Source organism: Cylas formicarius, unplaced genomic scaffold, assembly GCF_029955315.1.
Source record: "Cylas formicarius isolate icCylForm1 unplaced genomic scaffold, icCylForm1.1 PGA_scaffold_2__14_contigs__length_35257938, whole genome shotgun sequence".
NCBI lineage: Eukaryota > Metazoa > Arthropoda > Insecta > Coleoptera > Brentidae > Cylas > Cylas formicarius.
In genome coordinates this window covers 26,737,570-26,757,086 of record NW_026844319.1, presented here as the reverse complement: position 1 = coordinate 26,757,086, position 19,517 = coordinate 26,737,570, and the positions used below count along the sequence as shown (strand labels likewise).

General features: G+C 34.2%; 1 protein-coding gene across 4 annotated transcripts in view; it reads right to left on the bottom strand.

Moving 5' to 3' along the window:
• The window catches only part of LOC132697907 (heterogeneous nuclear ribonucleoprotein C-like 1), a 445,425-nt gene that overhangs the window by 96,275 nt on the left and 329,633 nt on the right, over positions 1–19,517 (bottom strand). For all 4 annotated transcript variants that reach the window (XM_060663660.1, XM_060663658.1, XM_060663659.1 and 1 more), the window contains one exon: positions 3,430–3,447. In XM_060663660.1, the coding sequence (XP_060519643.1) occupies positions 3,430–3,447 (18 nt within the window). The remainder of the gene's footprint in view (positions 1–3,429; positions 3,448–19,517) is intronic.

Sequence of the window (19,517 nt, the reverse complement as noted above, 5' to 3'; positions counted from 1 at the left end):
CTTAATTCCTGCACTACAATCATTTTGCACGGATGCGGATGGAGTGAGTTGTGTAAAATTCTTCCAACACTTCTATCGAGAATTCCCAAAGCAGCTGCATGCTTACGAGCTGAACGCCTTAGAGATTGTTGTACGGAAACTCTTACTGCATTCACATTTTCCGGTGTTCTTACTGTCCTTGGTCGGGCAGTAGATTTTCGGTTAAGCGCTTCCCTGAAGTGTAAAACCCACCGACGAATTGTTCATCCATCCGGAACCACGCCATGCCGACCAACGTCAAACTGATTACGAAAGGCACGCTGCGTCGGTATTACAGATTCCCCATTTCTAATAAACTTCTCGACAACGAAAGTACGATGCACTCCGCTCCAAGCCATGTTGATAACTAAAAATTGCATACTTTTATCTGCCTAACGCGAGTGCGTACACAGTGTTGCCGGTTTTACAAACCGAACAAGCACTATTTGAAATCCTGCCTACCTTTTTGCTGCACCCTGTACACGAAAATTTACTTGAATATATCAAAAATGTTGACCCGCACGGCTATAATACTTGGGGGTAGGTAATAAGGTCCATGTTACATTTTTTAATGCCTTACTAACTAATATTAAATCGTTACCAGACGGCAAGTTTGAAGGGGTAATAAAGTCATTTTTTGTTGATGAACCATTTGTTGTTGAATGGTAATGAAATTTTTTCTTTCTTTTTAGAACAGCTGACGAGGTAAAGAATAATGAATCACACAACCATCGTCCCAGTTTTTAATTAACAGAGGAACCTTCACCATTATTCAGAGTGTAGACTTGTAAAACTAGATTTTTATATTATTCAGAATCAGGGGAAGAAAATAGCAATCTATTAATCTCAATATTTTAGAGAATTCAGGAAAACATGAACTATTATTTACATTTGGTTCTTAGCTGAATTGATGGGCTGTAACAAATCGTGTAGACTACGAAACTATTTGCATGTTTTCACCTTTTTTTGACTTGGAATTTTTTAAAGAAACTTCCACAGGCTACTCTAATACTTTTCACAAAACTTCTGGATTCCTCCTGCGTTGGTTTTTGTTGAATCAAACTTCCAAATCATCCTGTTCAGTGCTTAACTGAAACTGAACTGAAACTGAAGCAGTTTCAGTTAAGATCTGAAGAAGCCAACAAGATGATTGGCAGAACGTTAGCTAGTTCGAGTCAAGAAAAATCGACGCAGGATGAATCCAGATGTATTTGACTTGTGACTCGGTAGTCGTGTGCTGTGGGTTATACTGCGCCTAAAGTCTCTTGAGCGCAAGCTACTTCAAGTACGTACGGAGTTGAAACTAAAATAACTTTGAATTTCTATTGTCTATTGTCTTTACTGAATATTATGTAAAGTTCGGGACAGATGGATCACTGTCTGTCCGTTATCGCTAAGAACGACGGCGTTAGTTGTTCAAAACTTTGCTTTGCTTTGCTGTAAAGATATAAGCTTCTTAAAATGTGCGTTTTTTTCCAGAGAGGTTCCCCATGCTCAAACTTGACCTGACATGCTCTGCAATACCAGATTTCAATATTTTGCCCTTTCGTGGGTATTCTTGGGGTTGTACAATTAGAGGACGTTTAGTCCCTTCAGCATTCAGCCTGTAATATTGACTAATTACGGCAAGTAAAGATAATGAAACTTCGAATTTTTTTAGTTTAAACATTGAAACAATTGTCTCCCAAGAATCGGATTCAATACAAGATGTACTGAAAAATAGAATAATGATAGATAGTTAGGCTTTAAGAACTGCTTATGAAGTTAAAATTGTCATCTAATCGCGTTGTCAAAAATTATTGTATAAATGTTTCTAACATTATTAGAAAATACCTATATTTGTTATTAAAACAAGCTCGAGTTTGTTGAAAATTAATATCAGTACGCCAATGACCCTATGACACAACTGATTAGACTAATAATTCTTAAAGTTATGGTTTCATTTGAGGGCTTTCTAAGAAATCTTGAATTTTATGATTTACCCATTGAATATTTTTTTCTTGAAGATCTGAAATCAAATACGAGGTGTATTCAAAAAGCAAGATGACTTTTAAGTTTTATCAAAAAGTATTTATTTATTCATCAAAATTAATATGGTAACCTTCAGAGTAATCCCCCCCCCCACCAGATATAATACACTAGTGCCAATTTTTTTTTCAATCTTCGAAGCACTTCTGGTAAGCACTTTCTGGTATAGACTTGAATTTGTCCAGCACGTTTTTCTTTATATTCTCAATTGTTCCAAACCTCCTTCCTTCCATGGAATTTTTGAGTTTTGGGAACAGGAAAAAGTGGCAGGGGGCCATATCCGGTGAATATGGTGCCTTAGGCATGATTGTGATTTTGTATTTGGCCAAAAAGTTACACACCAGTAACCATGTCGTGATGCACAATCCATGAATTGTTTTCTCACAATTCCGGACGTTTTCTTTGCATTGCTTCTCACAAACGGCGCATAACTTCAAGGTAATACGCTTTATTGACCGTACAACCTTGTGGTAAGAACTTTTTATGTACTACGTCACGATAATCAAAGAAAACAGTAAGCCAAACCTTGACATTTGTTCCAACTTGAGGTGCTTTTTTTGAGTCAAGACGATTTGGTTTCGACGTCGTAACCATATACCCATGTTTCGTCATCAGTTATGACCTTTTTGAGCATATCAGCGATGCTCCTTCGACGGCCCTTTTGTTCAAAATTAAGCAGTGTCGGAACAAATTTTGCTGCTACACGTTTCATGCCCAAAACTTCGGAAAATATTGCATGGCATAAGATAGACTTCGACAATTTTTCAACACCATTAGTTTCACTTCTTCAACGCTTTCATCAGTAATTGACGTGCTAGGGCGTCCAGAGAGAGGTTTGTCATTGGCGTCTTGTCGGCCATCTTGGAACAGTTTGTACCATTTATAAACATTTTTTTTTGCCCAAAGTAGATTCAGATTGATATGCCGTTGTCAACATTTTTGGCTGCGTTGTATCCCATTTTTTACAGAAAATTTTATGCACATTCTTTGTAACAAAACACGCTTCTGTCTCAAAAAAAAGTAAACTTGCAAACTGGCTGAAACTGTGAACATATGTACCAACATAACAAAGAAAAATAACGACGACCGAATGTACGTAGCCCTTCCAGTTACAAGTCACCTTACTTTTTGAGCACGCCTCGTAGTCCGTATAAGTAGCAGTTAAATGCTTTTTAAATATTAATTATTATTAAATACAGTTGAATAAGTAATAAATACTATACCAATTAAAATGTAATTCCCAGTATTGAGAAAATGATTGTGTTAGGGGAATAAATATCTAAGAGATTGTGTAGAAAGTTTTTTTCAATGCGTATGCAACTAAATTGTAAAATTTGATGGTGGCCACTTGTCGGTTCTCTCTGCGTGACTGGAATGACTCACCTGTCATAGTAGTAATCCCTGTAACAAAAAAGAAAAATCAGATTTGCAAGTACGAATCGTTTGCGATTATACATTTAATTAAATTTAAATGCTCAGGTAAGCTGAACACGCTGCTTGCCTCGCAAACACGGAAATATTATTGTTAGCGCGTTTACGCGCTACGTACTCGTAATATCGGTGGCGGGAAATCCGGAATCGTACAAATAGCAGAAACGAAGGAAAAATGTCCGCCGTTATCGTTCCGACTGGCACTGTTTTCCACAATACGTGAAAATATCGGACGACGTGTTCGGTTGATTTAAATCCAACAATGGCGCAACTCGCGAAGCATTTTTCCACTTCGGAAATGAAAACGGCCTTAGCTCAGTGAAAAATTCTCTTCGACACTGTCACCGGCTTGCAGATTAAAAAAGCAAATTTATGTACCTGCGTTGATACGTTTTGCATTTTGAGCGAATTTTCTCCGAAAACAATGTGGTTCGTGATAATAATGAACGGTTATTATTAACGTAAAATTCCGACAACTATTGCAAGAAAGGGTCATTCTATTTTCTTTAATTGGGTAGCATTATCTGAGCTTTGGTAAGTAGCATTGCATAACATAAATTTATCAAACTGATAAATTAATTCACAAGATTTAAGAAATCTTTTCCACGGGAATTGTCCGCCTTCTTTACTGGACGAAAATCAATACAATAATAGAAGAGGAATAAAAGAATTGTCACAAAGATTTGTTTCAAAAGTAGATGGAAATGCGGATTCTTTTATTTGTTGAATTAGGTACAATAACACAAAGGGCATTTGGATAAATTAATTCTTTAAATCGATGAATTAGAAATCATTGAAACACATAATCACTTTCATTAGATTTTTGTATACGTTCATCTGGATAAAAGAGTTGTGTTTAATAAAAAATGGAAAATATTTTCATCGAGCCACCTAAGAGCACTTGTGCGAAGTGACTTTTTCATCTGCTCAAAATTTGGTTCTGATAAAGTTTCTCATTGTATTTAGGCACGTTTTCGGGGCAGTGTTAAAATAAAAGTAACGTCTAATTTAGAATCCGAAATCAGGCGGGTGTCTGCAAATGGATTTCTGATATTGTGCTTCGACCCAAACTAATGAAAATAAACGCAAAATTGTGCCAAACTCGACCTTTATCCAGACCCGCAATCGCATAAATTAGTGCCGTCTCGATTTAAAAGGGGATAACTCACAACTTAAATATTTAATCGCTTTTCCAATGTTCCCGGCTTCGGATTCATTTTCCGGAGGTTTCGCTTCAGCCCTCAAGAGACAAAAAGGAATTATATGGGGACTATGCGCGGCCACAAACCACGTCTAAACCAATTTTTGTAGTTACCCCGGGATGGTTGCGTCGGTGATTTCTTAGCTCTCTCGGTGGGGATGCCGAGATTTAGTACGGTGCCCCGACCATTGCGATGCAGTAGATACTATTTTAACGCTTTTTATACATTTGTTATTAACTCGAACCCTTTGCGTTCCGGATGGGGTAGCTTAATTTCCCAGTTTCCCCATACCTATTGTTCACCCATTTTTTGTAAATTTTTCATGACGTGGTAAAGATGGCTACTCAATTTGGAATATCTTTCGAAGTCTGTAAAACAAAGAATAACAACTCCAGCAATGATCGAGATTTGTAAAGGCCCTCGAAAATCGCACCCGCACGGCAAGAAAAAATGTTTGACAGTACTATCTACTATCAAATCCACAATCAAATCTGAGATGACCAAGTTATAGAATTCATATGATGATTGATCCAATTCTTCTCACTTAGAGGTGAGGGATTCCTGCAATCAAATGCTAAAGCTGTAGATTTTGGAACGGGTTCCATTATGGTCTATGAAAGAATTTTATTCACAGTGCATACGAACTTGTATCGATTTAGAGATTGAATTGTTAACGCTCACTGATATGCAGAAGAAAGTGTGGAACCCCATATCATTCACGACACTACCAGACTGGCACCTCACTACTGCCAGGAATGCAATATCAAGGTTTAGAATGACCGGCCAATGCTCCATACATCATAAAACATCGTTGGAGTATTCTTCACAGAATATCCAGAGATTTAGATTCATAACATAAAAAAACATAAATAAATAAAAAATAACTTAAAAGAATATTATGTAATTATTAAATGATTATGTAAAAAAAGTGTTCGTTTCTTAATGTAACATTTTTCCATCACAAGTTTTCTAAATACGCAAATGAAATCAAATTAAATCATGTTGTATGTTTAAACTTTAAAATTTAATCTGTAGTTACCAAAAAGATGAAAATTATAATAAATATTAAGAACATTTTTCATATTCTTTTGGAATATTGAATAAATTTTGGCATATTTTAATGGACCTGAAGAATCAACTTCTTGTTTCTAATGTTTCTAATTATTTTTCCATTCAATTATTTCTAAAATTCTATCATCCTTTAGTGCAATGCGAGTTTTGGGGGGTTAAAGTTTAAAATGAATAAAATGAGCCTAATTTATTTTCTAGCCTTATCGGGAATGACTAACGTTACCTGACCAAAGCGTCAATCTCCGTTCTACAAGCAATATAACCTCGCATCAACCTAACCATCTATCAGAAAAAAACAGCCCCCAAAAAGGCGTAAATCCCATCACGACATGGCGTCATAAATTTGTTCTCCTTCATGAAATGGCCTTTTATCGCTTGTATTGTTAAGCCCGGTCCTGGAAAAATGACCGCTCGCCGTAAATAGCGGCATTTTTTAGCGTAATCTCGCCACCCTGGCGTTTTCCAACCTTTTGATTCGTAAGTCGATCGGTAAAAGGGAGAGCGGAAGGTGCTTAAATTATTTAAACTGGAAAAGGTCGATGTTGGCTTTTTTTTCGGAACAGATGGGAATAAATTGTTTATGTTTGGGACTCACGCACTACAACATATTTGTTGGAACCTTATAGTTACTAGCTAGGTGTACTAGGTCTTACCTATGCTGATATTATAATAATAAATTTTGAGGAGGGTAATTTATTATGCTCATGACGACTCATTTCAAAACTCGCATTCAACCTATAAAACCTTGCGACATTATCCCTCTTCTTTTTATCACAAGCTGTCGTTCCATCTTTTTCTATACTCCTCCGACCAGCAGGCGATTTATTTCTTGCTATCAAAATAAATAAGAACTAAAAGTTCAGATGTTCACGAAATTATATATTTTTTTAAATGACAATTTATTCGACAACACTGTGTCTTCATCAAATGTCAGATTTGATAAAGACACGGTGTTGTCGGAACACTTGTCGTGTCATTGTGTGGGATTCCGATGAGTGACCCGTGCTCTCGTTGTTGCACCCGATTAATCACTACCCAAATATAATTTCGTGAAAATCTGAACTTTTGATAAATCGATTTTCATCAAATAAAACCCACTACATTTCAATCTCTTGCTATCCTCACTATCCGTTGTTCAGACATTCTATCTATATGTTGATTCCATTCTTGCTTTCTATTTATTGTCTAGGTGTTAATGTTTTCAATTCCACATTTGTGTCTTATGTTTTTGTTTCTTTATCCCATTTCTGAGTCTTAAATGTCTCCGGTCTTGTTTCAGAGCTATATGTCATGACTGGTCGGACTACAAGTTAATATATGCGAGATTTTGTTTCGGTTTTTAAGTATTTATTCTTCCATATCGTGTCGTTTAGGCATCCTGCTTTTATATTGGCTTTTGTTTGTTCTCTTATTTCATCCTCTATGTTATTGTCAGATGATATTTTAATTCTTAAATATTTTATGTTCATTACTGAATATCTACTCACCCTAGTAGTCAATGATAATTGTTGAACGAGGCGATTGTGCAATGAGTCAAGCAATCATTGGGATTCATAGAGACGCTTGCCAAATGTTGCTATGCATTTTTTCTTTCACCTCTTTCGAATTTTTAACAAGAATTTAATAGAACATTAGCGTCCCATAGCTTATCCGCCACAGAGTAACAGATGGTGCTATAAATCAAAGTAAGAAGATTTGTTCAATAAGATAGTGTCAACAGCATTACAAAATAAAAAACAGAATGTTAGCATGCATAGCAAAAGATTTTATTTTATTATTATTATTTTATCTACTGAGTCAAGACGCAGGCCAAAGACTGCATAGCAATAATTTAACTGATATAAAACCACGAAGGTTCAGAAAAAACTTTTTGGTTTCTCGTGATAAACATTCTTTATAAGGGTAAATCAGTTTTAATGTACCATAGGCCCAAACTTATGAAGAACATTTTAGTTTATAGTTTCAATGAATGCCCATGGTTTATTACGACATTTATTAAAAAGTCATTTTCCACCAAAAACTATAATAGACGACTGCGTGGAATTAATTTAAAGTAAATAATTATAATTAATAATTAATTAATTAAGATATAGTTATAATAATAACAAACGCGAAAGACTGTATCTGGTATCATCACCATATTAATGATATTTAACATGTAAAGTAATCGGCGACATTATTTTAGTATAAATAGTATAGAATAGGGATTAAAGAATACTGCTTTAAGGTACTTCGGATTTAATGTTGACGTCATTTGCACGTGATTCGTTAGGACTTGCTGGGCTTCATTAGACAAGAGTGACATTGTGAAGTTTCCAATTTACTTACATTGATAAGATGGATCAAGTATGTTTTTTAACACAGAAAAAAATGTTTTTCCTAGTCTGAAGTCCAAAACGAGGTGACTGAATATATAATTAAAAAATATATAATTAGGTTCAAACTAATACGGAATTCTGAATTTTATATCTTTCTCCGTTTTAAAATGATTGTTTTCGTTATTTCTGTATTTAGTTTATAGTATCACCCTGTTGCTTTACAACGGATAATAAATAACTCATAAAAATAACTGTCCGGCAGAGAAAACGGACAAAATATTAAATCGCACCTCGAAATTGTTATTTCTAAAATATTTAAGCCACAACACTTTACTAAATTACGTTGATCGTAAAGTCCTCCGCAGACTCTCATACAATGTAATCTACCGAACGAGAAGTCCCGATACACCAGACACACCGCCTTCTTTCACGCCCCCCCTAACCAAGAACCTTGCTTTCCGGGGTCCCTAATCTGGCCAGACGGGGGACGTTTTAATAAGGGAGCAAACTCAGTTAAATATTTACACGGGTCGAATACCAATCAAATAGTAATTTACTCAGCCAGCCCGAGCCAGGTTTTCTACAGACAGTGACGATCGGAAAAAGGTAAAAGCCGTTTTTCTAACATTTAAATAAGTTTTGTTAGATTTTCATAATTTTTCGAAAGTATCTACGCTCGTACAAAAGTTTTATATCTCGCTAACGGTAGGCCTTATGGGATCGCCATCGGTTACAGATATGATTAGCATCGAAATAAAAAATTTTTTTGGTTGTCCGTTCTCCGTTCTCAGTTCTTCGTTCTCTGTTCTTGTCTTTTGCTTTTAACCCTCCACGAGACACATAACCTTATAAAAAATGGACTCGATCCGACGTCGACGTCCATATTTCGCGATTTTCGACTGTTTTTTGGACATCGTTATGAAACACGATAAGTGTCCGAGATCAAAAAGATCATTTTTCAAAAACCGGAAGACGCAGAAGATACTGCTCCATAAACTTTTATTCTTGACAATTTTTCAAAAATATACAAGGTGCGCCACAAATTCAGAAAAACTGAAAAATGGGTCCCCCTATTATAGAAAACTGACTATAACTGAAAGACTATGATTCAGATGTCACTTTCATTTACATTGCCCGTACAGACAGCTAAAACTTTTGAATTTAAGGTTTTCACCTATTGTACAGGGTGTTCCCGATATTTATAAGTTTAGCAGCGACGTAAAGGTCCGTGTTCGCATTTAAACAGTAGACATTGGGTGCAATCAAATTTCACCAGGTGTTTTTTTAAATTTTTGAAATTTTTTTTGGTTATTTTGGAGTACAGAAAAAAAAATTTCCTCAAACACTATTAAACCGATCGACAAAATTCTTGAACCAAAAGATGCGGAATATCCGGTACTAGTTTTAAGCATGTTTTCATTATTTACAGAGTTTTCAATTATAGAGAAAAATATAAAAGACCGTGAAAATTGTTCTTTTCCAGAGTAAATTATTTGCCGTAAATCAAAATTTGTAGAATATTGGCTAATCGGTTTAATCGGTATCAGAGGCTGCATCAAAGGCAATAATTTTTGTATTTACGTTTTTCGTTTATCACAAGCGCTGTTCGAGATATTTGAAAAAATCCAAATGAAAACCACAATTTCTCGCCCTCAATCTAGACGCGATGACGTCATTTACTGTTACCACGTACTGCATGGTTTCACTATTAAGTATATTCTTGAAAGCCACTGACTCTATTGGAAAACATCAGACACCAGGAAACGTGGAAGATGCAGGGCTATAACTCCTGTTTCGAACATAGTTTGATTTATATACAGGGTGTGTCGTTTGTGGGCAAAAAATCTAAAATATCCCAAAAAATTCCGTTTTTGTGGGAAAATTATTGGGGATAAATGAAAAACTGTTAAAGATGCGATAATTTCATTTGAACAGTATCGTAAACCGTGTCGAGAAAGATCTCCAGCTTTAGTCTATAATACAGGTTGCGCGAGATATTTGAAAGAATATCATTAGAAACCGCTATTATTTGTAACAAATTTTAATATTTATCAAAGTTTGCCGTAACTTTGAAGTTCAGCGAGACGTGCAAGACGGTTTATACACACTAATTACATTAATTTTGCGAAAGTTTCATAGCGGTCCGCAGGAGCACGATAGAAAAACAATGCGTCTCTCTACGATAAGAAACCGCCATTTTTCTTGTTTTCTATAGTATGGTGATTTAGCCACTGATGTGATAGTAATCATGACCCCTGTGTACCAATGTTTATCTGCATCAATAATGCACTTAAAAAGTATTGTAAAGAAAACAATATTTCCTTTTAACATACTTCACAATTAACAAATCAGTCTCAACAACACAATACATCAGAAGTTGTAGAACACTTTCTCTTGTCAATTGAGATAGTTCTGCTAGGTTTTGTCAAGATTACGTCATTATGATGATCTTCATTAGTTAAGAACGTAAAGAAAATAATAGCTTTAATGGAAGAGTCTTGTGATTATGAGATTTAAGGGATGTCAGTAGATACTATTCATTTTTTGCTACGGGTGTTTTCAAATGTTGTATGTCTAGATATCCCTTGACATAATATGACATAGAAGTTTTAAAATTACGTAATAATTAAAATTTGCTATGGCGCTAACATTAATCCATTCAATTAGAGGCATATAAATTATGGCATAAATATAGTTTTTATTAGTCTTTTACGTACTGTTCCTCTATAAATGTTTATGTGAATATGTGAAATTTTGTACTTTGATGTCAGTGCTTCTTATAAATCGCTCATAATCGAAGATAATTGGTTTCACAAAATGAAGGATCTAATGAACATACGCACAAGTTAAAGTTTCAAAAATTATTCATGTAAATGTGACGCGTAATTCGCTGTTATGGACATTGTCAAACCTATTAAAGAATTGTATAAACAGAATAACATAATGTAAGAAATGTATTAACATACGCACATAGAAAAACGTCAACGCATACAGAAAAAAATTGAATTTAGACCGATTTCAAAAAAATCTCAAAAACCCAAAAGGTAAGTCAAAGGAGATAATTAAAAAAATCTAAGTAAATGATAAATAAATTCGGAATGACAATCGACAAAATGCCCTAATTAAGAATAGTAGTTTCCCAAGTCAAAGTTTTTTAACTCAAACTATGTTTTCGTGAATGATAACGGGCAAAACGTATTTAAAGAATTTTAAAAAAATATTTTCATTCGCCGCCGGATCCAATTTTTCCTCAAGAAAACTAACCAATTCAAACCAATTTAACATTCCTTATGAATTTTTCCAAGAAACTTTGTTAAGCTCTGAAAAAGTTGAAATCCAGAAGATTTGTAAATTATTTTTTTTTTTATATTTCATAGATTTTGTAGAAATTTATGTTATTATTTTTTATTCTATTGAAAAATTTCTTTTATAAGTCTGATTATTGTTCTTTTGTTTAGAATATTGAATCTGTTTGTACCATAGTGTATTTTTCTTAGTATCAGTTAGAAAATAATAAAACCACCAAAGAAAATGTTTTTGCTCTTGTTTGATTCCACAATGTTAATTTAAATTAAATTTAAATAGTTTTCACTGATTTGCGGTTACAATTTTTTTATGTTTTAGCGTTTCAGCAATTCAATTGTTATTTCAGCAATTTAGCGCCAAAATTAATTAATTCGCTCGAAATTGAACTTACTAATTAGTGGAAATGAAAATATGTGTAAAAAAAAACACTTGACGATCCAAATTACCGTGCCCGTGTACACAACAAAATTGTTTTTTAACTTAAATTGCTTTCATATATTAAAATTTTAATTGGATCCTTTTTGTTCGACAAATAACTTTATACTTGTATGGCGTGCGGTCTATATTGGCGTACGCTCTTTCTAATTGAACCTATAAAGGAATTAGTGTCGAGTTGACCTGTTTACTAATTCAAAAGCTGCGTTAGATGTGCTCGTTTATCCTCTAAAATTCCGATAATTAATGGAAATTGTGTTATTAATTTTAGAAGCAAAAATAAATTCCAAACATACAGCTTGGACTCTGGTTCTCGTTATTTGTAAGTTGTAATTTAAAGTCCTGATAACAACTTTAGTTTTGGTTAAAAATAAATTACAGGCAAGGCGAGGCTTGTTTTCTGTTTAGATATTTGTGTCTATCTATCTAAACATTTTTTAAATGTGATGTCGAAATTTTTTTTGTAGGAGCTCCTCAGGGCTCAACCGCTTTGTAAAAGAATTTTTTTAACAGATTTATAACATTAATATTTGCAATTTGTGATAAGAAATAAATGAAAAATATGATAATATGAATTTATATTCCACTTAAGGTAATATTGTATCATGAAACGAGAAATATCTATTTATCAATATTATAGATATTAGAATTGTTATCAATGTTATTTTAGTTTTTGCTTAGGTCAGTAGATTTGGTTGAAGTGGTTATTTAGTATTTTTTGCTCTGAAATTTATGTAAAAATCGTTCTATTAACTTTGCTTGTTACTCTATTTTAATTTGTGATTAACAGTGAATTCTTTCTATATACTGTTGATTCTCAGTTTTTTTTATTCGTTTTTTTTGCCTATTTGATAATTTTATTTTAAATAAAAAATACCTCAAGGCAATACAACTTGCCGTCCTCGTGAAATGTTGGGGGTAAAATCGCAAATTTTACAAACAACAATGTATTTTATCAAGTAAAATTAAAGGATACGCGATAGCTGCATAGAGAGCAACAATATAAAAGATCGAGTTTCACACAGCAGCTCGCAGCCTCGGTAACTACAACGCGAAATTATAGATTCCGTCGGTTCTGTAATTACAACTGAAAGTCCTGCACTAATTGTGGTTTGTTCTTTAATCTAGTCTCGAGAAGTCACGTTTTCCCTGCGACATGACGACAGGATCCGGTTCTCTGGATTAATCACCACCGGCAAACTGGGCGGCTTGCCCTACATTATTTTTCTTGAGATATATATCCAGATTTTGAAGCTATGAATATATAATTCCGTAAATACAGTAGGAAGAATTGTTTTATGCTCAAGATATTAGCTAATCATATTACAAACAAAAAACAGAAAGCAGACTAACCAAAGCTAACCAAAATTACTTCTCTAGGTAAGAATTTCAATAATCAAATGAATCATTAGCCAGATACGTATATTGTCGTATCTCCAAAAGGCTAATTTACTTTACAAAGTTTTGCGAAAATGTTCTATGCTAGTGAAATATTTTATATATACGAGGGCGGCGCCAAAATTTCCCGGCCTTAATATGAAGGAAACAAAGTAGAGTAACATTTTTTTAACTATTTTTCAATATAATCCCCCTTAACTTTAATACACTCATTACATCCCCTTATTGACAACTCAATCCCTTTAAAAAAGTATTCTTTTGGTTTGTCTGCAAAATGAGCTAAAACAGTCTCTTTTAACTCAACTTCGTCGTTAAACCGCCGTGCACGTAAGTCCTTTTTCAAATATCCAAACAAATAGTAGTCGCTGGGGGTCATATCTAGACTATAGGGAGGATGATCTATTTGTTGGAAACCACACTCTAAAATGTCAGCTTGTGCAAGATCAGCAGTATGGGCAGGTGCATTATCGTGCAAAAGACGCACGCTTCTGGCCAGTTTTCCTCGACGTTTTACACGTATGCAGTCTCGCAATTTATGTAATAATATTGCGTAATATTTACCATTGACAGTGGTATTAGTTTCTTTAAAATCTATCAAAAGAATTCCTTCACAATCCCAAAAGATCGTGGCCATCACATTTTTTGTTGACTGGCAGACTCTGAATTTTCTTGGAGGTGCTTCACCCTTACGACGCCACTCGGTTGATTCTTTTTTCGATAGAGAGCCATAATAGAGGACCATAGTTTTATCTCCCATCACAATAGTTTCTATCACAGGCTTCGGTTCTGACCCACAGAGTTCCAAAAAGACCGCGGACACTCGACACGGCGTTGTTTTTGTATAGCCGAAAGGTTTTTAAGAACCCATCTTGCACTAACCTTATGCAAACCTAAATGATCATGCAGGATTTGACGAACACTTATACCAGAAAGCTTAGTAATTTCTGAGATTTCCTTGACATTTAAACGTCGATCACTCAATACCACCTCTTCCACAATCTCCCGTTATGACCTCCACTGGTCGAGCAGTTCTTGAATCATTTTCAAGGGACTCCTGCCCCATTCGAAAATCTTTTGCCCATTCTTTCACTACAGAATATGAAGGAGAACTTTGGCCGTACACATCATCCAGCCTTTCTTTTATAATTTTAGGTGTTAACCCTTCTTTTGTCAAAAAGTTTATGACTGCTCTATACTCAATTTGCGTTATGTGCGACATTTTTTCGGACACATCTTGTTTAAAATGCCGTTAATAAAAAACTATTTGACGCAAGACCTCAATTTTTTTTCGCAGCCTACTAAGATATATCTTTAAAAGAAAACAAAATTTTAACGTGATACTGGAGCTGCATCTATTGCAGGCCGGGAAATTTTGGCGCTAACCTCGTATTTATTATAACGGTGGACGTGTCATGAAGATTTAGTGAGCACATTTCAAATTTAAGTAAAAGAACTTACCTTTTACTTAAGACTCTATATGCCAATAAGCTTGGATTGAACTTTAAAGTTACCCATGTTTAACACTCCTTGATCGTCAACGCCTTTAAAAAATACAAAAGAACTGTTGTAGATTTTTGTATGACTTAAGGAAATATGACCAAGTGTCCCCTGAAATTAACTTTTTGCAATGGTTGAGAATAGACAATTTATTTAAATACCTATTCGCGGTGTTAATATACAAGATTTTAAATTCTTCTAGCCCTTGCCAATGTAAATATTAGGGAGAATACGCTAACTGTGTCTCAACACAGATCTGCTCTTTACAAGCGAGGGTTTACCTCTACAGCGGCAAAAACTTTACACCTTTCTTTGCCTTGTGATCTTTAAAACTGTGAAAGAACATTAGAGGCGTCTTATTAGATATATATAGTGCTGATTGAGTTTTTCGTATTTTAATTAATTACAGAATCATTTCTATAATTACTTACTTTCTTTTTCTTTTGTTCATATTTTATTTTTCTTTACTACGGGTTCTCTTGTTACAAATTGTATTGTTAAAAAGGTGTATAATATAAAGATTAATTGTATTGGGTTATAGCTGATTTAATTAGCTAGAATTCGCCCTTTGGGATTTTTGTATTGTATACGGTGTTTTATGTATATTATGCATCTCAATTCTCAATAAAGGCTATTATTATTATTATTATTAATTAATTCTCAATCACTGGGCCGGACTTGCGAATACGTGCAGCGACATTACATAATATGTGAGACGCAATTTTAAAAAGATGTTTGGATTAAACAGATAATAGTGTGGTGGACGGCATTTTAGTTGCGAGTTTGTTTAACACGAGCGGAGCGAGTATTTAATAAAAGTGACTTAAAAAGTGTTTCATAATACATGGGCACATTTTTACAAAACATAATGACATGACCGTGAGAATTGACAAACGTCAAAATTCAAGCCGTGCCCGGACAACAAAATATTTAGGCAGTGGTGATTTTGACGACAGTATGACAATGTGTTACTGTATTATTTTGAACATGGAAAAACATGCTCCTTAAGACTTGGCAGACGTATTTTTAATAAATATTTTTATATTTTGTATTTAGCAAAATACATAATGTCTTATAGTCTCTACTAATACTACAGGAGCATATCATGTTAGAAATGAGTCTTTTGGCAAGAAGTGAAGAACAAGCATGGCGAAGAAGGAAGTTAAGAAACTTGTTTGGTAACTGCAGACTAACTTACTAACCAAAGAACAAAAGCTCTATATTTTTAAGCTATTAAGGCAAGAAGAATAGTTACTTAGTCGAATAATATGATATTCTCACACCCAAGTACATTTCAAAGAATCTCGTCCTTACAAACAACTTCACTTTATTATTACCTACTTCAGGACTTCAGGGGAAGTCAAAAGCTCAACAGGACAGGCCACAAACTGAAGCTGTTGTGATGACCCATTTAAAGAGACTGCGATTGGAGACAATCAGCTTTTAAAGACGAATATATGCTGACACGATTGTTGTTGCCCTAGTTACGTGACACGGTATTGATGTATGTCAAATGTATTTGTCCAAGGTATGATTAAATCCATATCCCTGCTTGGAATATTGATTACTCGAGCCAGCTTATAAAGTTAGAATATCTCCTAACAACGTATGAGAAAGGACACAAAAGTGTATTCCACATATTTGCGACAGAAGAAAGTCCCAAAGCATTGAAAAGATATGAAGTTAGCGGTAGAAGTAGGATGGGTGCAAAAACATTAGATAGAGGAAGATCGGAAAAAATCAAAAAAATTTCGACTCTCAGGAAACTTGAGTATAATGGTTATGATTATTTTATTTATTATGATGGTTTAGGAGATGAAAAAGAGTAACAAAAATTGTGATGTTTTCGAAACCCCGATTATGTAAAAAGGCTTTTGGGGCTTACCGACACTACTGAATAATGAGAAATGGCCGAGAAATTGAGCCAAAATTTTTACTTAAAATTCAGTCGTTACTGGAAATTTGAATGCACCGATGGCACCGAACACTGGCGCGGTGTGATTCAAAAATCGAAAAACCACGATGAAAAAACGAAAATGACTTTCTAACCAAATTTTAAAATGATTTTTACCGATGCACCGCGCTCGGTCTCCCATAAAACGGCATCTGAAATCTCCATAAATTTAAATTTAGTACTTTTACCCGGGATTAAGCATACTAAAATCAAATAATGCAAATTGGGATTGCACCTTGATTTTAAATTGACCGTTTTCGACCCCGAATTACTGCTGGCCAACTATGCACCTGTAAATTGTTTAAAATTACTGCATTTCCGCGAGATTAAATTTTGGAATTGCAGATTGTCTTTGCGTACTTTTGGTATTATGCTCTAGATGAGATTCATTAATACATTCACCGTCAACAAACAAACCTGCCACTAAAAATTGCCTCCTATTTCAAAGTACTTTTTTATTTTCCAGATATTTTTATTCAGATTCAAATTTGAGCCGAAGTGATTTTCTCGAAAATTGTAATTTCCTGCAGAGTGTAAAAGTTGCGGCAGTTGTTGTCAACTGGTATCACATTTGAGTCTGATTTTTTCTGAAAGTTCTGTTTTTTAAACGCCACATCTTTTTAATGGAAATACGTTGTTTCAAAGCGAACGGCGACGGAGTTGTGTTAATCATAAAAATAAATATATAACAACTTAAAAAATATCATCTCGTATTAATACGAAGCGGACTCTGCTAAAATGGGAGTAAGGTGCCGTTTTTAACACATATTAAATTTATACACATCACATCATCACAAAACCACCATTTTATGCGTTCTGAAAATATATAGTCTAACATTTATTAAGTCTCCTTTGAAACAAGGTACTCCCCTTAAAAACAAACAATAAAGCTATTAGATGGATTCACTAAGTTTGGTAAAGTCTGTTCATAGATATAAGAAAGTGACTAACTGATACGAATTAAAGTAAGACCCGGGCAAGCTGTAAGAATGAAATATGGCCGAACAGGTCCGTACTTTGCTTCGAATTTAATTATTTGGGGTTTTGTTAGAAAAGATATTAAACAATATTTATTTATTTATGTATTTATGTTTAGATCTAAAATTAAATTATAAATTATTTTTATTACCTACTTAAATTACTTAAAATTATTCACATATCAGTATCACTATCGCTATCATCACCTATTCTAATTATTATTTGTTCTATATTATTTGCAATATGGTTATACGATTGTTCTGCTTTTTCTATATGTTTAACAGAAGTTGCCCAACTTTGTGGAGGGATGTTAACAACTTCGGTTTCTATAAATTTGAGGACATTGGAGTTAACACGGGGAAAAACATTGTTACGACGAATGACAGATTTCAGTTGGTGCGAACATGTTCAATGGGATTAAATATACAGTGGTAAAGTGGAAGCCTTAAAACTGTATGCCCTATATTTTTTGCATAATTATCACAGACGTATTCCTCTTGTAGGTTCAAGCTTTGTAGAACCTCAATTAATTGCTTTTTTGTATAATCTTCGTGAAAATAAATTTGGTTATCATACATGTAGCTTTGGATTGTTGCTTTTGTGTCACATGAGGAAGGGGTTTTAGTTAACTGTTTACCGTGATAACTTGCATTGTCCATTACAACGACGCTATTAGGAGGAATGTTTGGAACTAGTTTTTTTTAAACCAACTTTCAAATAAATCAGTGGTGGTGTCTTCATGGTAATCCAGAAAAGAATCTTTAATATTTTTCACAGACAGAGATAGTCCATTTGGAATCCAATCATCTTTAGAGCCAGCATGCAAAATAGTTATTCTTTTACCTCTTTTTGATGGCACGATTGTTTTACACTTATCAGTTGAGTCAACCCAACCCTTTTTCGGGGTACCATAAGTGTCGAACCAGGTTTCATCCAAATAAATAATTGGCCTTTGTTGTAAATCCTAATTTTTTCTAGATATTCCAGTCGCCATTTCCGAATTATAAACCATTGAAACTTGCCTTTTGTCAATTTCTTTAAATCTAAAACCCATGTGTTGAATACACTTCCATAAGGTAGTTCTGCCATATTTAACACCGGTTTCATCTTTTTCAAGCCTCCTAATTAAGATATCTAATGTAGGCACGCTTTGTTCCCCGTATAACAATTTTCCATACAGTTGATGTTGGATTTTTCGTCAATGTGGCCATTTCTTCTGCTTGCTTGCTGGCACCACGTTCAATGAGAGTCAAATGCACATTGTTTATAACTTCCTTAGTCTCAATAGAATAGTGTTTTCTACATTTGGGCGGGAGCATCTGCTGAGATACGCTAAAGTCGCACATATTTTGCATAATTCGCACACGATTCAACACACGCTGTATTACACACGAAATAAGAATGATTATTAATAAACTTAAACTAACTAGTATATCAAATGAAAGAATATTAAGCACAGGTAGGTATAAAATTATTTTCTATTACAGACCACAATTTTACTTGAATTTAAATTCCGAAACTTTAGGTATTAATCTTGTTGCATTGTATGTTAATGACCACCCTTGGATAATCCCATTCAAAAGCAATTGGTTACTTTCTTATATCTATGAACAGACCATACCCTTGAGCTAGGGATGTATTCCCAGCTGCCAAACTAATAGGGTGCGATCAGCTCTTCAGAGTTATTCAATTTTTTGGATTTGTGTTTGGATGAGCCCAATCTCTTTTAATTCCATATTCAAACATGATGTTGATTCCAACAACAGCTCTTTTTATATAAGTACTGAATGGTAGTATATTAATGATGATAAACTTGCTGGGTTTCGGTTTTTAATTTTTAGCACTAATTAATTTAAAAAAATGAAGATAAAACGCTTAAAA